Source organism: Neomonachus schauinslandi, chromosome 6 (genome assembly GCF_002201575.2).
Source record: "Neomonachus schauinslandi chromosome 6, ASM220157v2, whole genome shotgun sequence".
NCBI lineage: Eukaryota > Metazoa > Chordata > Mammalia > Carnivora > Phocidae > Neomonachus > Neomonachus schauinslandi.
In genome coordinates this window covers 45,939,086-45,959,330 of record NC_058408.1, presented here as the reverse complement: position 1 = coordinate 45,959,330, position 20,245 = coordinate 45,939,086, and the positions used below count along the sequence as shown (strand labels likewise).

At 36.2% G+C, this 20,245-nt stretch overlaps 1 protein-coding gene across 1 annotated transcript in view; it reads right to left on the bottom strand.

Moving 5' to 3' along the window:
- HMCN1 (hemicentin 1) overlaps nucleotides 1–20,245 on the bottom strand; it is a 487,037-nt gene that overhangs the window by 198,402 nt on the left and 268,390 nt on the right. The window contains exons 17-28 of the mRNA XM_021682591.1: nucleotides 19,974–20,069; nucleotides 18,210–18,337; nucleotides 16,746–16,890; nucleotides 13,309–13,421; nucleotides 11,413–11,572; nucleotides 10,657–10,825; nucleotides 7,784–7,911; nucleotides 5,988–6,260; nucleotides 5,325–5,420; nucleotides 2,622–2,816; nucleotides 1,444–1,574; nucleotides 1,131–1,278 (exon numbers count right to left, since the gene is read on the bottom strand). Of these exons, the coding sequence (XP_021538266.1) occupies nucleotides 1,131–1,278; nucleotides 1,444–1,574; nucleotides 2,622–2,816; nucleotides 5,325–5,420; nucleotides 5,988–6,260; nucleotides 7,784–7,911; nucleotides 10,657–10,825; nucleotides 11,413–11,572; nucleotides 13,309–13,421; nucleotides 16,746–16,890; nucleotides 18,210–18,337; nucleotides 19,974–20,069 (1,782 nt within the window). The remainder of the gene's footprint in view (nucleotides 1–1,130; nucleotides 1,279–1,443; nucleotides 1,575–2,621; nucleotides 2,817–5,324; nucleotides 5,421–5,987; nucleotides 6,261–7,783; nucleotides 7,912–10,656; nucleotides 10,826–11,412; nucleotides 11,573–13,308; nucleotides 13,422–16,745; nucleotides 16,891–18,209; nucleotides 18,338–19,973; nucleotides 20,070–20,245) is intronic.

Genomic DNA, 20,245 nt, shown 5'->3' with positions numbered 1-20,245 from the left:
ATTGGGGAGAGGTAGGTGGAAAGAATGAGTGCTAGGTTCTAGCAGAAGCAAGTGGGTGGATGGACATGTTTGGCACTGTGATGGGGATCACTGAAGATGACCCCAGATGAACAGATGTTCATTGAGACCTTTCTGTTTGATATGCCCCTAAGACATCAAGTTAAGACACTGTGGAAAAGATGAGATATATATTCTTAGAGCTCAGAGAAGAAGTCTGAGCTGGAAATAAAAATTTGGGAGTCATCAGCACACAGAATTCAAAGTAAATGAATGCCAAGAGAAATAATGCCAATGTGACTAATGATAGAAAAAGATTACTTAGTTTGTTTTTTATAGCCTGTACTTAAATATTATAAGAATAATTTTGGTAGAGGAAATGCAAAGTATTTCAGGCTCTGAGAAGACTAATGAGAGGGATTATTTTTATGCTGAAGCAGCTTAAAAATGGTTATTTGAATGCAGCATCATTCCCAGACTTAGAAACATATGCCCATATGGATGAACAAAATATTGAAAAGGGAGGAAGTCATTTTATCACAAAGTAAACTTTAATTGGCAAATATAATTTCATAAACTAAAATTATAAAACTTTAAATTTATGAGTACCATTAAAATTTTCTAAATGTCTTATATTTCAATTCCTCTACCCACACTCAGAATTTTCCCCTCTTAATTAGGATCAGGGCAGAGGTGATTTAGTTATGAGTTAATTAGAATGCAGGGAAAGGTGCATTTGCTACTTTTCTCCAGTTCAAGTTACAACCTAGCAGCTTCATGTGTCAAGAGCATTAATGAGTTTTACTCTGCATCATCCTGTATAGTTACTCCCCAGAGAATTTACTGCCCACCTAATAGGAGAAATCAACAAGAGTAGTTATTTATTATTTTATGCATAAGATAGTACCAAATATTCACAGACATTTCTATGATAAATAATAAAAAACTTAAAATATTCTATATCATATGATTCGTTAACCAATATTAAAGACCAAAATAATGAAAGAGTGAAACAAATGATATTTCTCTTTTCAATTTTTTAATCTCTTTGCTCTTTCATAACTGTCAGCTCCATTCTATTATAAGAAATGCATCTGATCATTGTAGCGTTTTTAAAAGACTGTTTCCCTTACCTAACACATCGATGTTAAAATACTTCTGAGAAGTGCCTGCAATATTAACTGCTTTGCAGGAATAGCTTCCTGCATCCTCTGGAGTGACTTTGAAGAGCTTTAATATCTTTCCATTGTTCACAATCTGAATAGTGCTGCTTTCAGTCACCTTCAAAGGCCAAAATGGTCAGTGTTATTTCCAATCCCAATACAAATGCACAATTAGGAATTGATGCAGAAGTTTTGTATCATTATTAATAAGAAAGTCACATTTGAATGATTTATTTCAGAGGCAGAGGCAAGGAATTATGCATATTCTGATGTCTTCATTTACCTGGATGTCATCTTTGTACCACATAATGATGGGAGAAGGAGTACCTTCAACTTCACAAAAGAGATTGGTCAGCTGATTGACCAACACAGATACGTTTGTTATTTGTTCTTTATCTTTAATTACTGGAGGAACTGCAAAAAGAGGAGTCATGGCTAGATAATTTTGTAATAAATGTTACTTATGACGTTTCTTTACACAGGCCTTTAGAAAGCAAATTCTAAGATATCTGATAACTAGAAAGGCTGGTCATATTTAAGCACATGCCTTAACATAATATGAAAAATCTTGACCAATATATTTATAAATAATTCTTATTAAAGTTTTACTTTAATTATCAGTTCAGAGTTTTGAAGTGAGGATAAAACTTAGGATAAATTTAAGGGAGAAACTAGTTTCCGCATACCACTCAAAATGTAAACTGCTAGGGTCTTAATGAAGTCACGAGAGGGACTCACTACTTTGCTGATGGACGTGCATATTTCCCAGTGTCTGTGGAAGCCAATATCCATGAAATTTTAAAATGAACATAACCTGTGACTGATGCAAAATTACCAATGTACAAATATTTCATTAAAGTGTTACTTATAATAACAAATAACTGGTAACACCTAAATGTTCATCATTAATAGATGAAGGTTAAGGAAATCAAGGCATAGCCATACAGTGGGATGCTATATAGGTATAAATAAGAGTTAGGAATAATGAATAATCCCCAAGATAGATATTTTAGTAAAATAGACAAGGTGTAGAGTAATGGATACAATGTTCTTCTATATATATGTACCTTTTTATACACAAAAAGAAGATAAAATATATATTCATATTTCCTTGTTACATATAAAATATCTCTGGGAAAATACACGTACACACACACACACACACACACGAAGTTAATAAATTTCTTTGCTGTTAGGTAGGATAAGTAGATAGCTTAGCTTAGCTCATGAAACTTTTTGACTATTCTACTACTGAATTTTAAATAAAGTCACAATAAAAAATTACATGAAATTTTAAATCAATCAATTAACCAATGCAATCAGATTATCAATTTCCTTTTGATAACATTCTATTCGCATTAATATTAAATAAGCCTACAATGAAAGAATAACTTACATATATGAGAATTAGAAAATGTCACATATTCAAGTATATGATTTTGGTATTTTATCTATGTTTACCATGGACTTTGAGGTTATATTTTTTTTCTGTGGTTCCAGCTTCATTGACTGCGACACAGATGTACTCCCCATTGTCAGAGGGTGTAACAGAAGCAATAACCAACAATGTGCCATCTTCCAAAATAGAAATACCAGGCTCTCTGCCTGTCAGCTCCCTACCATTCCATATCCATCTGATGGTTGGTTTGGGGGTCCCTAAACAAGAAATCAGAGTTTTGTGGTATTTTATAATAAAATTAGGAATCATTATTAAATACATTGAGAAGAAACAAAATTTTGTTATGACTATAATTTGTACCCTAAGGTACAAATTAATTAATTAATTAAGGTACTTTCAAGATATTTCTGCTGGCATGAAATTTCAGAGATTATGGTATTTAATGCCTCTAATTTCTGATCAGTCTCGAGAGACCTGTCTCTACTGTAGAGTTTGAGCGAGTTGTCTTTATCAAGACTTTCAGAAGACAGTAAGCAAACCAAAGCATTTTCTTGTGTGAGTTGATGGTAATTAGTGGGGGAAAAAACTATATTGATCAAATGAAGAGAGTTTGGGGGGTAAAAATAAATGAAGAACAAAAAGCAAGAGGCTATCACAGGAATACAACATAAAGATTGCCCAACCAAGTAGAGTCATAAGTGCAGAAGTGATGCTTTATATAGTAGAGATGAGGAACTTTTACTACTAACACATCTGGTGATCTCGTGCTGTTAAACGAAGGACAATAGGAACAATTCTTGACTTTTTATAATGAAAAGAAAATTGGGAAAGCAGAGAGCAAGACTGATTTCCTAGATTTATTTATGAATAACTGGAAATGATGTGCTGATGAGTGGAAGTGATAAAACCATCTTGAAGTATGTAATAGAGCCAAAAGCACATACTGGAAATAGACAAACATTAATTCTATATTAAGAAAGAATTTATTTAGCAAACAATGTGTCAGGCACTAGTCTAAGTACTTTCAAAATTTAATTAATATCTATAAAAATAAAAAAAGGATATTAAATTAATGTGGTTGCCTGACATTGTTAATAATCTTATATTAAAGGATGATAAAAAATATTAAAGTACTGGCATAAATCCGAGAAAATTACAAAAGAATGGCAGAATATATAAAACATGTCACTAAGGCTAAACTCAAGTTGAGTTAAGGACTTATGAAAGTGACTATGAAAGTTGTATTTGCGAGAAAAAAAAATAAAACAAAAAGATTGGCCTATTTCATTGTGCTAACAGTAAAAAGCTGACTGATGAGAAAGCGAAGGTGAACGGATGACTGCAGTTTTCTATGTTGTCAAAGAAAAAAGGGGTATAATCATTGCCTCATTTCTTCACATCCCACTCATTCCTTTATGCATTTCAATCAGACTTCTCAATGAATGCTTGTTGAGTGAGTAAATGAAAAATTAAACAAACGAGCAAAAGAAGTTGTATTATCTTTAACTTATAAATGGTGGAACCATCATGTACAAGATGAAATTTGTTGCACAAGACAATGAAAAGGCATGTAGCTACTTTAAATGAACCTAAGAGTTGTATCCCAGGTGAAAATGGGGAACCCAAGAGGTGGTTTTTCAGAGTGGAAAAGGCAAGTCAAAACAGCTGGGAAAAGGGAAGTCCAAGCCAGCACTGGAGTCTGAGATCCAATAGAGAGCAAAGAACAACAGGGCTACTGGTAGCGATCCAGAGGCATCGAATATTCACTGCAAATACCTGAACTTAAACCCTCGAAGGGTCTCCTCTCCAGGCCTTGCCTCCCCCCTCACTGCTATGGGGATAGTTACTGATAATTATCTTGATATGTGAAAAGCTTGTTTAAGTTCTCTTGTAATGCTGGTAGAAAAAAACCCATTGGTGAGAGCCACTGTGGAGAGATGCAAAATCTTGCTACAGAAGCAGGAACAGCCATGAGGCCCTTCATCTGCTGCTGCCTCCAGGAACAATCGTTAAGAGGCCTTTGTGGGAGCACTGATGGTACCAGCTGCATGGAGGTGACGGAAAGAATACTGTCTGGAATTTGCCAGAACTGCTGTAAACCTGTTTGAGTCACTGTGGATGAAAGCAAACATGAAAGAAAGGACGTTCTGAACCACCTACTGGCATCCAGAATAAGGCTGATAGTGACAATGCCTCTTTCACATCCCCTGAGGGAAAACAGTAACAGTTTCCTGCCCAGAAACGTGGGGGAATAGAAAGCCCAGAAATTCAGGGAGGTAAAAGGGGTTTGGATAAGCCCCGGAGTGCCAAGTTAGAACCTGGCTTTAGGATTACCAGTAGAGGGTAAATCTAAGAAAAAGGGTTTCTAGAAGAGCAGTATCCAGAACAAACAGGGGGGTTAGTCCTAAATCATAGTTCTGAGTGAGATAAATGCAGAAAATTCTGAATAGTTGTCACATTTTAAAGAGAAATCCTATCAAAACCGAATGAACTAAGAAGTGACAGGAAGGAGCCTGAACTACATGGGAAACACAGTAGATAAGGCAAGCTTGGAAGAACAGAAGGCTTTTCCATTGAAGTAAATAAAATACCTGTGAGGGAAAAACACCTATTCAAAGAGCTGTTATTTAAAAGAGGGATTAATGCCCAAATGTTATAACAAGGACTAACAAGCGGATCTTTTCAAAAAGATGTTTTGGGTTCAACAGAGAATTCTGAAATAATATAACATTATGCTAATTCCCATATGTCCAAGGACTACACACCTTTTGCAGGACATGGAAATGCAGTGCGTTCATTGGCCACTCTTTCTTGGAATGGAGTGTTATATGGAGGTTCTAGGTCTTCCAGTGTAGGTGGTTCTATCAGAAAAATAAATGCATTATCACAGGCTTTCCTTAAGCAATATCAAACTCTCTTGAAGCATCATCAACCAGCTACACTGGTGAACTGCTATCTTTCCTGATTCTTCTCCTAAATACGACACACATTTATAGCTGCCAGACACTTTACTGTAGTACATTTATCAAACTGCTAAAAATATCTGGTCAAATAATTCGCTAGAAAAGACAAGTTACAGGGCGCCTGGGTGGCCCGGTCAGTTAAGTGACCGACTCTTGATTTGGGCTCAAGTCATGATCTCAGGGTCATGAGATCAAGCCCTGCCTTGGGCTCTGTGCTCAGCTCAGAGTCTGTTTGGGATTCTCTCTCTCTCTCCTCTCTCTCTCTCTCTCTCAAGTAAATAAAATCTTTGAAGTAGACAACTGCAGGGAGCATCACCCGATTTTAATTTTCTACATAGTACTTCTCATGACCTGTATTTCTTACTTATTTGCTTGCTTTCTGCCGACTCACAGTAGAACAGCTTATGCCAGCAGGTTGTATGATATACCCCCACCATACACGTATTTTTCTGTGCCAAAAATCACCTTGGACTTGTAGTGTTATTTCCGTCTCATCACTGCCTGCTATGTTAGTAGCGACACATGTATATAGGCCGGCATCAGAGAGCATGGCTTGGTCGATGCTTAACGTTCCATCTAAATTGCTAACATGCTGCACTCCGTCAACCAGCAAGGCACTTCCACCCTTAAACCACGTGATTACAGGAAGAGGCGTCCCTTGAGCGTTGCACGGAATGTCCACTCTTTGACCAACTTGGACTTTCATAAGTTTAGGGCCACGCTGTATCTTTGGAGGAACTAGACACAATTTTGAGTATTAATAATCCAATTTAAAAAAATTCCTTTCTCTTCTCACTTTTAATGCGAACTCCTTACCAAAAGGCAGCATGAGAAAGTGGAACAATCTCAGGATTTGGACCCAGGCTCAGGCCACCTACTAGCTGTGTGATCTAGGGCAAGTCGGTAAATTTCCTGAGGCCTGTTTCCTTGATAATCCAGGCAAAAATAACCTCTTCAATATCAGTACACTGCAAGGATTATGGGTAATAATAAATATAAAATCCCTCATGCCAAACTTGAGGAAAAGGCAAGTGTTTAAAAATGTTAGGTTTCCTTTAAGTTATAAATAATTTTAAAGTTTAAAACCCTCTTAAAAGGCCATGATTTCTATAATATAAGGGAGTAAAAGAAAAAGCATTTCTCTTCAGGTACTCCTAGTTTTTGTTCTCTTTGTAGAAGGTTTAGCCAGACAGTAAGAAAAGTTTCTCATAAAAACCTTTGCTAATTTCAGAGAAGAAAATCAAAATCAAGTCTCTATTACTTCTCTTTATCTACCTTCCTTTAGAAATTTAAATGAGATAATTTATCAAAACATTGGTAAGTATTATTCATTTCCACATACATGCATTATACACTAGAGAATCAATTTGACTCATAAGGATATCATTAGAATTTATGTACCTTACATTGCTAAAAAGCCCCATCCCTCTGTCCATTTTTTAAAACTTAATATTTAACCAATACATTCTAAAGGTTGTAACAACCTTATAATTTTGAGAAGATTGTTATTATCATTTTATGAAAGAGAAAACTAAAGGTAAGAGAGATTAGGTAATATTAGGTAATCCACGATACCCTAGAGCTAGGAAATGATGGAACTCTCACTGGATCTCAAATCCCATGGTTAATAGGACACTATTATAGTGATTGATCTGAGAGTGAAATCAGGTCAATGTTATCTGAGAAAATCTTTTCCTGAAATTTGAGTATCTGGCACCTACACAATGCCTGACAGAGTATATACTCACTAAGCATGTGTTGAATAAATAAATATTTGGACAGACTATGGTAAAATTGAGGGAATAAAACAGATTAACTAGAAAGTTTTTAAAAAGTTAAAGAGTTCCAGGAAGCAGGATGTTTTCAGTTGCTGAATTCTCTGAATATTGAAAATGACCATTCAAATACTAGTAAATTCTTCTTTGAGAACTCACATTCACTTCCACAAAAAGCCATCAGTCTAAACATATTTTCTTTTTTTACATTGTATCAACAGTTGTCATAAGTGACTGTGGACATTTAGTAAAATGGAGAGCCAAAATTTTAATACTGTTCATTTGAGGAAAAGGGGAAAAGTTGTCTATAGGTGGCAAATAAACTTTCCAGAGCAAATGAAAGAAAAATCGCAAGTCTCCAATTTTAGAAAATTTTTCTCTAATTACTCTATATACAATTTAGAGATTAACTATCAAAGTAACTGGTATGACGGATTTTCCTGTGGCCAGTACACAGATATCATATGCTTTCATTTCAAAACTCACCATGGACATTTAATTTAACAGACTGAGTCACGTTCCCAGCTATATTTGTGGCAACGCAAAGATACATCCCACTATCTGAAACACGGGTCTCAATGATCTTCATTGAACCAGAAGGGAGGAATGTGTGTCTAAAAGAAAGAAACCACATAGTAGACCATAGAACATGAGAATTTAAATATCTCCAATGCAGCTGCACTTCAGTGTGAAATTACTACTCTGCAAGCAGTTTTTGAAACTATTCTCCCATCTATATTACTTATATACACTTTAAAAGTCAGGAATTTTCATAATTATATTATGTATGTGTATATATTTCATATTATATTGTGTATATATTCTGTATGATGTTCTGACCAAATACAAAATCAGTTTTCTTTTACTTTTAGATCTAACCTAATGACCTGAAATTATCCAAAAATTATACATCTCTCTGCTTTGTTAAGTTGTGATTCCACAAAGCAAATATATATTTTAGTAAGTTTTGAACATATTTTGAATACTGTATTGTTTTTTCTGCAATGCTTCGTTAAAAAATTTAGTGTGTTAAAATAAAGGCAAAAGAAGGTACATACGTAATTCTCAAAAATTTATTGAATATATTCTTCCTACAGGACAATAATGTAGTTGAGTGAGCCAGATCTACATATAAAAATGTTATTATGTTAATTGTATTGAAATAGCTTTAAGGGGGAGAGGGCCAGATAGACCTGTTTAATACCGAGATTTCTTATAAGCCTAGGAAAAAGAAAGTTGTTCTACTGGCCCTGAGACAGAAAAATGAATAAATAGTTGAGGACAGAATTCCCCCCAAAAGAAATAAGCATATAGGAAAATCCAACATATAATACGCAATAACAGAGGTGATATTACAAAGAGCAAGGAAAGGGCTGATTATTCCGAAAATGATGTTGCACAACAGGTTCTCCACATGGGAAAAATAAATAAAAAACTAAAAATAGAGTACTACCCATACTAGACACAACATAAAAATTCAGTTGGATTAAGGTCCGTAATGTGAAAAACAAGCTTAAAATAGTAGAATAGAATACTGGTGGCCATGTTAATATCCTTCATAAAGTACAAGTTTTAAAAACAGATTAATACACTGAGCTACAAAAAAAATGTAAAATTCTGTATAATCAGACATCACACATTAAAAGCCTTGCAGTGGTCTGAGAAAAGATATTTTCAACACATACAACAAAGGACTGTTATTAAGAATACAGACCCAATTTCTATATTCAACTAGAAAAAGACAAGCAAGTCACCAGAAATCTGTGCAGCAGGTTTAAAGAGAGGCAAGTCACAGATGACACGAATGCCAACAAACAAGTAAAGGCATTCTGGGCTCCCTGGAAGTCAGTCACATGAAAACTCAGATAGTTGCAAGATACCATTTCACACCCATCTGAACAACAAAAATGTTTAAGTCCATCAACACCATGCATTGATGATAATGGGGAAGTAGGTACACCTATATTCTAATGGGAGAAAGGTAAACCAGTAGTGCCTCTTTGGACAGCAATTTAGCATTGTCTACAAAGCTGAAAGTAGGAATTCATCCTCACCAGAAACTGTAGCTCTAGGTACCACTCCTAAAGAAATTCATGCATGTGTATATAGAGAGACATACATAACGATATTCACTAAAAAGCCTTGTTTGTAAAACCAAAAATCCAAAACCAAACCAAAGAAAAACAAAACCCTGAATGTCCATACACTGGGAAATGTACACACAAAATGTAGAATATGTATATGGTAGTTAAAAATGAATAAATGAAAAAAATGTGGACTTAAAAAAACAAGCAGAATAAGAATATTTAATATGTTACATGGCAAATTGAAAGCAGACAGAAAAAGCAAAAGTAAAAACACAGAAAACAAGATCCTCTACAGTTTTAGAATGGATGCATAGAAAGCACATGAATCCTGTGGCAGTGTTTGCCCCTGGGAAGGGAGAAAAGAGAATGGGGAGGAAAACAAGGAAACTTCAGCTGTATCTGTAAAAGGGTATTTCTTTCATTCAAAAATATCCAAAGCAAATATTTGTCAAAGAAATAGTAAGCTTATGTAAAGTAGTTCTTAACTGTCTTTGTCACCCCCACCAGGGGTAGCTTCGTAACTATACATCAGTAAGTTTAACAGACAAAGCTGGAGACTACAATTCTTATTCCACCAGTAACTTCTGGCATGATGTTGAGTTAAAATAGTAATTGCTACTATTCCTTGAGAACTAACGACGGGGGTGTGGAATACACATTATCTTATATAATCCTTTTGCGCAAATACTAACTCCATTTTATAAATAAGAAATCTAAGGTTCAGAGGGCCACTGAAAAAAACTGCCAAAAGTTTCAGGCAAACTTTAAGTGGTGGAGGTAAATTTAACCTTGTACCTGCATGGCAACAAAGGTGGTACCTTAAAGGCTCTGGCATTCTGCTTTCCGTGTCACTTAGCCTATCAAATGTATTGTCTCAGTGGGCCTTTAAAAGTCTAAGGGTTTAATCAAGAAAATTTTCACAAAACCATCTAACGAAAGTCAAGTCTTAAACATTAGAGTACTTACTGTGTTCTACTGCTCCTGTGGGATTAATGAGATTCTATGTGTCCTATACACACAAATATGCTCCATTTCAATAACTACCTTGTATATGCACCTGTAGGAATTTATGTCAAAGTTGGGTGCTGGCATTTCTGATATTAAAGAGTGATTTAGAAAGTATACATATATTTTCTGTAGGCTCAGATATATGTGTGAATTATCCCAAATTTAAAAGTTATTTTTTGAAACGTCTGAAAACCTGAATAGGTACACCCACCTGCCCTAAGAGATTCTGTTTTTGCATGTCGCGGTTCATCCCAGATCCCCTACCTTGGAGAGAATGGAGAGATGAGTTGGGTCTCTTTGGCCCAGGTAATGATGGGTGGGGGTAAGCTCTTTACTTCACATGGGAGTGTCACCTCTTCCCCTGCAAGGACGGAGATCTCAACAGGCTTATCCTGGGACAGTCCTCGTTGATCTCCAAACACTCTGGGCCTTACTAAAATAAACACATGTTTTGGAAGGGAAATAGTACATTGAAAACATTTAACTTACATTCAAATGTGGACTATTAATATTCTTTAAAAATGTACAAAAAGATGCTGCTGTCTATTCCAAAGCTTCAGGACATATCTAAAACTTTCCATTAATACATTTATAGCGAGAGCTGAAAGGAAAATGACCAGAAAGTTTCCCTTTTTAGTTCTTCCTTTCAGAACATAATGAAGAGGTCAGCTGAAATGCCCTTTCAGAGTCTGCCATTTGTACAAAGAACCCCTCAAGGCAGAGTGCTCACCAAGACATAGCTGAGGTTTGGCTTTGCTAGGGGTTTTAACTAACTGGTGTTTCTGAAGCTGGCTGGGTGCAATAAGCATACTTCTCAGAAAAACACCATAAAATTTTTCCTAATGGCTATACAATTACTCTCCCTTTAAATAAGAATCTCAGTAGAGGAGATGTTGGTTGGCAGCAAAAATGCAGTTCACATTAGGAGAACAGCCCCTGGTAATATGATTTGGGAGAGAAATGTGAGTTTTGGCACCGGCAGACAGTGTCAAAGTACAACATTCCTCCGGGGGCTCTCACCGTAGACGGTCAGCTGCACTTTCCTTTTGGCGTAGCCAGCCGCATTGGTGGCGGTGCAGACATACTCCCCGCTCTCTTCACCCCCAGGTGACACCACATACAAACTTCCGTCAGCCCCTGCGGAAAACTTAGCACTGCTGGTGGAAATCAGCTCCCCTTTCTGCAAAACACAACAAAGAGTGTTTTTTAAGATAATAAAGGAGTGACTTCATGTCTGGAAAAGGAAGGGAGGAAGAAAAAGATCTCCATGGGGGGAAAATACTAGATTAAAAAAATGCTAATCTGAAGTAAGTTATTTACACGAAAAATTAAGCAAATAAAGCAAAGGCGGTATTTCTTCATACTGAACCATGTCCCCTTTGTTTCAGAGCTACTTAAAATGGAGGGAATAATGGTAATAGTGATGAATGGGACAGTGCTTTTTTGGCCACGCACTGTTGTTTTGAGTGCTTCACATGAATGAACTATTTTCGCATTCAAAACAATTATATGAGTAGGAACTACCATAATCACCATTTTATAGATGAAAATATTAAAGCTTGGGGATGATGTGGAATAACAGTCAGTCTGTGGTAGAGCTGGGACTTGAACCCTGGCAGTCAGGCTCTGGACCCCAAATTCTTAACCTCTGTGCTTTATCACAGCACAGAGGCCACTCTGGCCTTTCATTTTTACATTTTCCTAAAATGCATTAAACTTCTATACATTAAACTTCTATACATTAAACTTCAGCTACAGCACTGGATTTTTGTGTCCAGAATGCAGAAATCTTAACCTTTTTATTTAATTTACAGATGTCAGCACCAACTTTATATTTCAGAGCTTTTTAGATATATAAAATTAGATGGTAGTTACCATACATACATACATACATACATGTATTTACCATACATACTTGGGTTGTAGTACTAATTATACAAATGCCATATTTTGTTATTATGCCATCATTTCATATTACTTACAGCTGCCAGATTTAAATTAATTTACAGAAAATATATACTGTCTTCATGACTGTTCAAAGATGAAAAGGACTTCCTTAGGAAATGGGTTTTTCCTCAGTGCAAGAATACAAGTAAAAGCCGGACAACTTCACGATCGGGACACAGAGGGGAATAAATGAGTTGGGTGTATGTCTTATTTTGGCTTCCTAAGAGAACAGGGTCTGAGACAAAGATTTGGGGGCAAGAAGTTTAGTGGGGAAAGTGATCCCCAGAGGCTCAAGCAGGTGGGTGGGAGAGTGAGGCACAGAAGGAAGGAAAGTTAAAAAGAATTTCAGTGCTCTTGTTTCCTCTGTGGCTGGGCTGATAAGCTTCCATTTGCTGGGGATCCTTTGAGAAACTATGTAGAAGCAACTCAGAAAGACATATTCTTCTGATGGATGAGAAGCAGGTCATTTAACATAGGACACCTGCCCCCCACAGGCGTTACTGCCCCTACACTTCCTGGCTACCCAAGAACAGGCTGAGTGGCCATATGGGACTTTGGAGACAAAGCCCGGAGTCCAAAAACCAGAGAGGCACACGCATGAAGTGGGAGTGACTCTGGCAGAGTGCATGGAGCTGTCCACCAGAGCTGCGCTGAAATCACAAGGGCTGCCGGGATGTGGCAAGGGTAAAGAAGGATCTGCTACAAACATGCAAAGTGTTTAGACAAGCTCCTGGTGTGCAGAAGGTGCTATGTTGTGTTCACTGTTGTGTTGCTAATGTTACTCCAGCATCAGGTAGGTGACTGCACTAAGGACATTTTCAGGTCCCTTCCACGTGGTATGACTTGCATGGGTTTTCCTTTTTATAAAATTCTACGGTACAGTCACAAGTCCCACGTAGGATGAAAAATACTCAAACATTGTTGTGATAACACGTAACATTAACAAACACCACTAGGTAGGTCATTTACCTTGGACCAGATGATAGATGGCTTGGGAATTCCACTTGCTTTGCATGGTAGAGTTACCGGAATGCCTTCAATTGTGCTGAGTACCTGCTGCCCATGCTGAATGGTTGGCAGAACTAAAAAAAGGACGCAATACGCAGAATCTGAGCATCTGTTGTTCCATTTAGCCTTGTATGTTTTAAAGTTGCATGTTTTTAGGATAGACTACGTATTTGTAAAAACTAGCTAAGACAATATTTTCTTATAGAAATGTAGGGTAACGTGTAAGTAACTGTAATAAAGTAAATACAGTATCTGTAATCTGAAGAATTTAATAAAAACTTTAAGTCAAGTAGTACATTATGCATAGCAAGTTAACTTTCCTAACAAAAATAAGACTGAAGAAAATCCATGTTTTCCTGGAAACTCGAGGTAGAATTACATCCTGACAGTTACACATTTAACCAGACCTTTCATCATCGTCCATTACCCATTAAGCTGCAGTGAGCTGACGTAAGCCCACTGTCACAGAAATGGACTGTTTAAACACTACACATTTAATATCTGCCTATTCACAAGAACTACTTAACAAGCTACTAAATTTAACCTAGAAAGAAGGATATGTTTTCTTAAAAGAAATTCAACAATAAAACTTGCAAGGCCTTAGGCGTTCACATTTAAAAGACTAAAATACCAGAATCTAAGTCAGTAGTTTTCACTAAGAAGAATAACATACCTTTCGACTTTAGAAAGCAACTGAAGAATTAACATTACATGAGCAGAAGCAAAAGGAAAAGGAAGACTGTTAATGATTCCATTCTGTGCATATCTCAATGAATCACAGGCAACTAGCATATGAAAAATTATCAATACTCAGTGTTCTCAAAATAATGAATTTGATTAACAAAGTTCCCATACATGAAAGTTCTTAACATAGTGCAAGGAACACAATACAAGCCCGATATATACCAGGCGTTTCTTTTCCCTCCCCTGGAAAGATGACTGCAATGGCTCCCTAGGGCTCATGCACTCACTGAGTCTCTTGCTTTGGAGACAAATTTCTCTAGAATTATCACAGCTCCCCGGGAGGAGAAGTTTGCCAGAACAAGAGATACCAGAGACTTCCATTCATAAGCTTCCCTACACCCTGGTATTTTTCTAAGGCTAGGTTTATTCTTTAGATAAGTTTTTCTTAAAAAAAAAAAAAAATTGGCCAAAAATCCCAGATACTCTACGTCAGGCTACTCTCTAAAGCAACATATTTAATTTCCAGAATCATCATGGAAGAGTCAACTCTCAACTCTACTGTAATTTTGTGGCTACATTCAATAAGCCATTTTCTTAAATGCATATTGAGTTTGACAGCTATTCGGGAAAGTGGCAAGTTTAGGCATTTTCAAATCTGATGACATCTGTCTGTGGAAAAGCTGTTTCTTTCCAGATTATCCACCTACATAAATCAAGATGACAAGTGAGTGGTTTGCCATTTTAATTTACATTTTTATTTACATGCATTAATTCATCCTTTTAAAAACTGGTCATTGAGAGCTTTTTTTTTTCCATTTTTTTATTATGTTATGTTAATCACCATACATTACACATTAGTTTTTAATGTAGTGTTCCATGATTCATTGTTTGCGTATAACACCCAGTGCTCCATGCAGAACGTGCCCTCTTTAATACCCATCACCAGGCTAATCCATCCTCCCACCCCCTTCCCCTCTAGACTATGGACTCTGAAAAACAAACTGAGGGTTCACTGACAGCTTTTAATGAGTATCCTTAAAAGTGGCGAGGCAGAGGGGCGCCTGTGTGGCTCAGTCCTTAAGCGTCTGCCTTCGGCTCAGGTCATGATCTCAAGGTCCTGGGATCGAGCCCCACATTGGGCTCCCTGCTCCGCAGGAGGCCTGCTTCTCCCTCTCCCACTCCCCCTGCTTGTATTCCCTCTCTCGCTGTGTTTCTCTCTCTCAAATAAATAAAATCTTAAAAAAAAAAAAAGTGGCAAGGCAGAGTCATGAAGGAACGGCAGTGCTAATTAACATGCGTACGGAGGTACAGAAAACCTGTGATACCGCATCATATCATATCCAACTCAAAAACTCATCTGTCGGCTGAATGGTTGCTGGGTTTAGTTCCCGTCAAACGTCTGGGTTGATTTTTTTAACCTTAGTAACTAAATCAGTTACTCATTTTGGACTAAGATGGATGAAACGATGTCTTTTTAGCTTTTAATTGTCAACATTTAGTGCATCATGATAAACCACATCACCAGTTCATCTCCTCGCTCCTCTGATCTGGCTAACACCCCAGCTAATCACATCACCCTTTCACTCAAGTAAAAATTAGCCTCAAAAACTTTCTCAACACAATATTCTATGGAGGTGACATGATTATATTTCTATACTAGATTCTCAAGCCAGTCCATAAGCACCCTCCAGGAAATTGATGGACTGATTTTTTCTAAAAATAAACACAATTGTATTCAATCTGGCATTATGCATTTATTCTTTTAGACAATAATTTAGTGTTACTTTAACATATCTTTAAAATAGTATTTCTTCAAGAGTATCTCATGCGATATTGGGGGGCCTGGTATAAGATTGAGAGAGGCAGAAGAGGCTATTTACAATGAGATACAGATATTAAAAAAAAAGAAGATGGTCTGCATCCACTGACAATTTCAATAGACCAAGCAAAATGTGGAAATTACTGGATTCTCCAACTCATGTCCTAAAAAAAGGATGAATTTACTAAAAACAAATGTTCTGTGTTACTTTCATCTCTGTACACAGAACTATTTTTTTAAAACCACAGTTAAAACAATGTTGCAAAGTCTTTAAAGAAAATATACAAAAAAAACTTGTGACAATTTCTTAAACTATGAAGTTGTCACTTATTTATTGAGATGTAAAAAGTTCGTGACTGTTAGTCACGAATGGAAAAAGATAGCTTTTGGATTTTCTTATTTGTGACCTTTTAACTTATCTAACATGCAAAAAGATTGTTTGGAGCACATGAGGTGGCCTTTAGAAAAGTTTAGGTCATTTCTAGCTAACACACAAAGGGGTCATTAGTAAGGACATGCTTGTTGCACAATCCAAAAAGAAAAGGCAATTTGGATGGAATAATAAGTTCAGCTTGCCTGAAATTAAAATGTATTTTTAAACCTAACTCTTTGAGAACTGAGTTCACTTTTATCAATTAAGAAACCACTTACAAAAGCCCTTGGCCAGACTCAGCTGGTGACTCCCAATAAAGCCTTTTTGTGTATGTAGGAAAGGGAATTCTGGAAACAGCCTTAACAATGTAAATAGTGTTCAAGAAATAAGGCTTTTTGTTAAGAATAACAATTAGGAAAAAAATCTACTTCTTACAACTAGAAGACAGAGTTGTTTGACTTACAGACATAAACCTAGCTTTGAACATGGTTTGGAAAGAATTACAATGGGTGTGTCTCTTACCATGCACATCCAGAGTGGTAGTTTTATTAATGGTTCCAGCAACATTACTGGCCACACAAGTATATTGGCCTCCATCCTGAAGGCGAACTCTTTCAATATGGAGACTCCCGTCACTGCGTACAGTGATGTAAGGATTTTGGACCAACTTAAAGAAAAAAAAAGTCATATTTAATTTAAAAGGTAAACTTTCCTAAGCCAAAACCAGATTTGTTTTTTTTTTTTTTCCCAACTGGGTTATTAAATGTCTTATAACAAAATATTTTAACAACCTTAAGGGAAAAATGATGAACATAAAATGTTACCAAGAGTAGAATCAATTATATGTCATCCTGATATACCACCAAAAATTACACCTACTAACATCTGTTGGAATTACGCACATGCTGGAAAAAGGATGTTTCATGTCAAGTGATGTCTCTATTTCGTGTCTCTGTGCTTTTTGTTATCACTCAGGACCCAAATTCCACTAGTCATTTTTACTTGTTACTAATTTGTTATTTTCCAAGACTATATCACCACTTGCAAGCTATTTGATATTTTTATTTTGGCAAATAGGCAGTCATTCAAGTTGAGAGAATGTGATTCATCTCAACACTCACCCTTTTCAGTGAAAGATGCAAATATTAGAGGCAATGTATGATACAGGAACTGTGTCAGAGAAGGTTGGCAATATTTTCTGTTAAAAATGATGCTCTAATTGTGCCATTTATGCGTTTTGTTCAATCACAGAATACCTTAGTGCTCAAACAGTATCATCCTTTGTTATAAGGGCATTTAATTATTGAGTGAGGTCTACTAATTTTCCTCAGGGTTTTATGCAAATATGAACAATTTTACATCTTATTCCGTGGAGTCAATTCACTTCTAATTGGCACTTCAAAAAGAGAGCAAGTCTAACTACCCTGGAAAATGGAAGGAAAAGTGCTCTTAACTAGATGAAAATTTATTGCCAGAGATAGCATGTTTGCAAAAAATGCCATAGAACTGTGAAAATTTTTTCACATCCTTTCATAATCCAAAGTTATATACTGAAAAACAATGACACAAAATAGATCCACATTTTTAAATAGCTCATGATAAAAGATACAATGTTTGAAATTAATAATAAAGATTAATAAATGGAAGAATTTTATGAAATAATATTTATTACATCCTACAAAGAGGATATAAAAATATTTAAATGCTATAAAAATAATTTTCTATTTGCTTCAGTTTTTACATATTCTGAAGAGTTTATTAATTGCATTGAATCTAGTGCAAAACTATAAAAATCACACCATTGCCTATTTCTCCATCTTATTAATTCTGAAATAATATAAACAGCATAAACATGTTAATACTGAAAAAAAGTTTTTCTTTTGTATTTTTGTATATTTATTAAATTGAAATTTTAATGGTTGGAATAAATTGCCTCTTATGCAAGAAAATTAGAAATGTGAATGCATGGATTTAAAAAGTTCTTACCATAGCTGAATTTTTAAGCCACCGACGTTCTGGAATGGGATTTCCAGCCAACAGAGCACAAGGCAAAGTAAGCTGCTGTCCTTCAATGACACTGGTCACTGAAGGGCTGATTCCAATGAGTGGAGCAACTAAGTCAGAGAGAAACAGGTATTATCAACTCTATCTTACCCAAAAGGATGACAAACATCCTTATAGGCCAAGATTATGCTCTTTAAAAAACTGAATTTTCAAGAACAAGATTTTTAAATATAAATGGGTTTGAATTGGAAGACAGAGATAAAAGATCCTTCTAAGCAGAGGGAATGGCAAGAGGGCAGATAATAGTTTGGAGTACAGAAAATAAAAAAGAATTCGTCTATGGCATGGAAGGCCAGAAATATCAAGCCAAGAGATGTGCAATGTATGCAATGGACAAATGGAAAGGGACTGAGAGCACTTATAAATTAAAAAAGTGGGATCATCAGAACCATTCTCAGGAAATATTAATCTGAAAACTGTGACTAAGACTTACTGGAGAAGGGAAAAACTGGAAGGGATAAGATCAATTAGGAGGCTATCAGAACAGCTCAAGCAGGGCGCCTGGGTGGCTCAGTTGGTTAAGCGACTGCCTTCGGCTCAGGTCACGATCCTAGAGTCCCTGGATCGAGTCCCGCATCGGGCTCCCTGCTCTGCAGGGAGTCTGCTTCTCCCTCTGACCCTCCCCCATCATGTGCTCTCTCTCTCATTCTCTCTCTCTCAAATAAATAAATAAAATCTTTAAAAAAAAAAAAAAGAACAGCTCAAGCAAATAAAATGAGGTGCACTCTCTTAGACGGAAAAATGTTCCTTTCTAGGAATTAATAAATTTAACACAAATCAAGGCAAAATCCCTAGATATTCTGTTTGGAAAATTTAAATATATGTAGATGAATAAAGGGAGATATAGAAAGAAAATTTTATAAATGCATATTAATGAGAAACAGGCACTGACAGATCTAAAAATCACATTAAATGCTGTAATAATTCAGACAATGTAGTACTAGTGCATAAAGAGAATTCCAAGTAATAGACATAGGAATATAAATTTAACATGTAACCAAATGGGTATTTTAATAAGTGGGAAGAGAATATTCAATAAAAGATATTGAAACATATGTCCTACCACTTGGAAATAAATGATATTGTATTCCTACCTCTTACTATATCCAAAAACAATTTCATGTGCCGTGACTCTAATATGTGTATGTATGTACTTAGATTTAGATTTAAATCAATTTATTCAAATTGACCTTCATTTCTTCAAATGGAAGATAAGGAACTTAGAGCAGATGATCTGTTAGGTTATTTCCAGTTCTAATATCCCATGAAATATGAAATAGGGTGGGGGATGGAAGGCTAATTTAGTAGTCAAATATTTACCTGTTGTTTTTTTGTTTAAAGTGGCAAAGGCAAGGGGCACCTGGGTGGCTCAGTTGGTTAAGCGACTGCCTTCGGCTCAGGTCATGATCCTGGAGTCCCTGGATCGAGTCCCGCATCAGGCTCCCTGCTCGGCAGGGAGTCTGCTTCTCCCTCTGACCCTCCCCCCTCTCATGTGATCTCTCTCATTCTCTCTCTCTCAAATAAATAAATAAAATCTCTAAAAAAAAAAAAAAGAACAGCTCAAGCAAATAAAATGGAGGTGCACTCATTTAAAATAAAATAAAGTGGCAAAGGCAAGAGATGATGTAGTAAAAGAAGTCTGATGACTTGGAAGAGCGTGATATCTAAGCACCTAATTGATCTTACCAAGTCCTGTCACTGTTATTGTTGCCTGGGACTGGATCTTTCCAAACTGGTTTTCAGCTTCACAAATATAGGTTCCTTTATCATTTGCCCATAAATCTAAACAGAAGAGATCGTTTACTCATTTAACACCATCGATGAAGCTTAACTACGTGCCAGGCACAGTGCTGAGATTTGTGGGTGGAAAATATGTGGGTACTGTCTTCTGGTAGTTCCCATTCTACGGGAGGAGACATATATAAAAACCAACAATCATACCACAGTGTGATAAATGC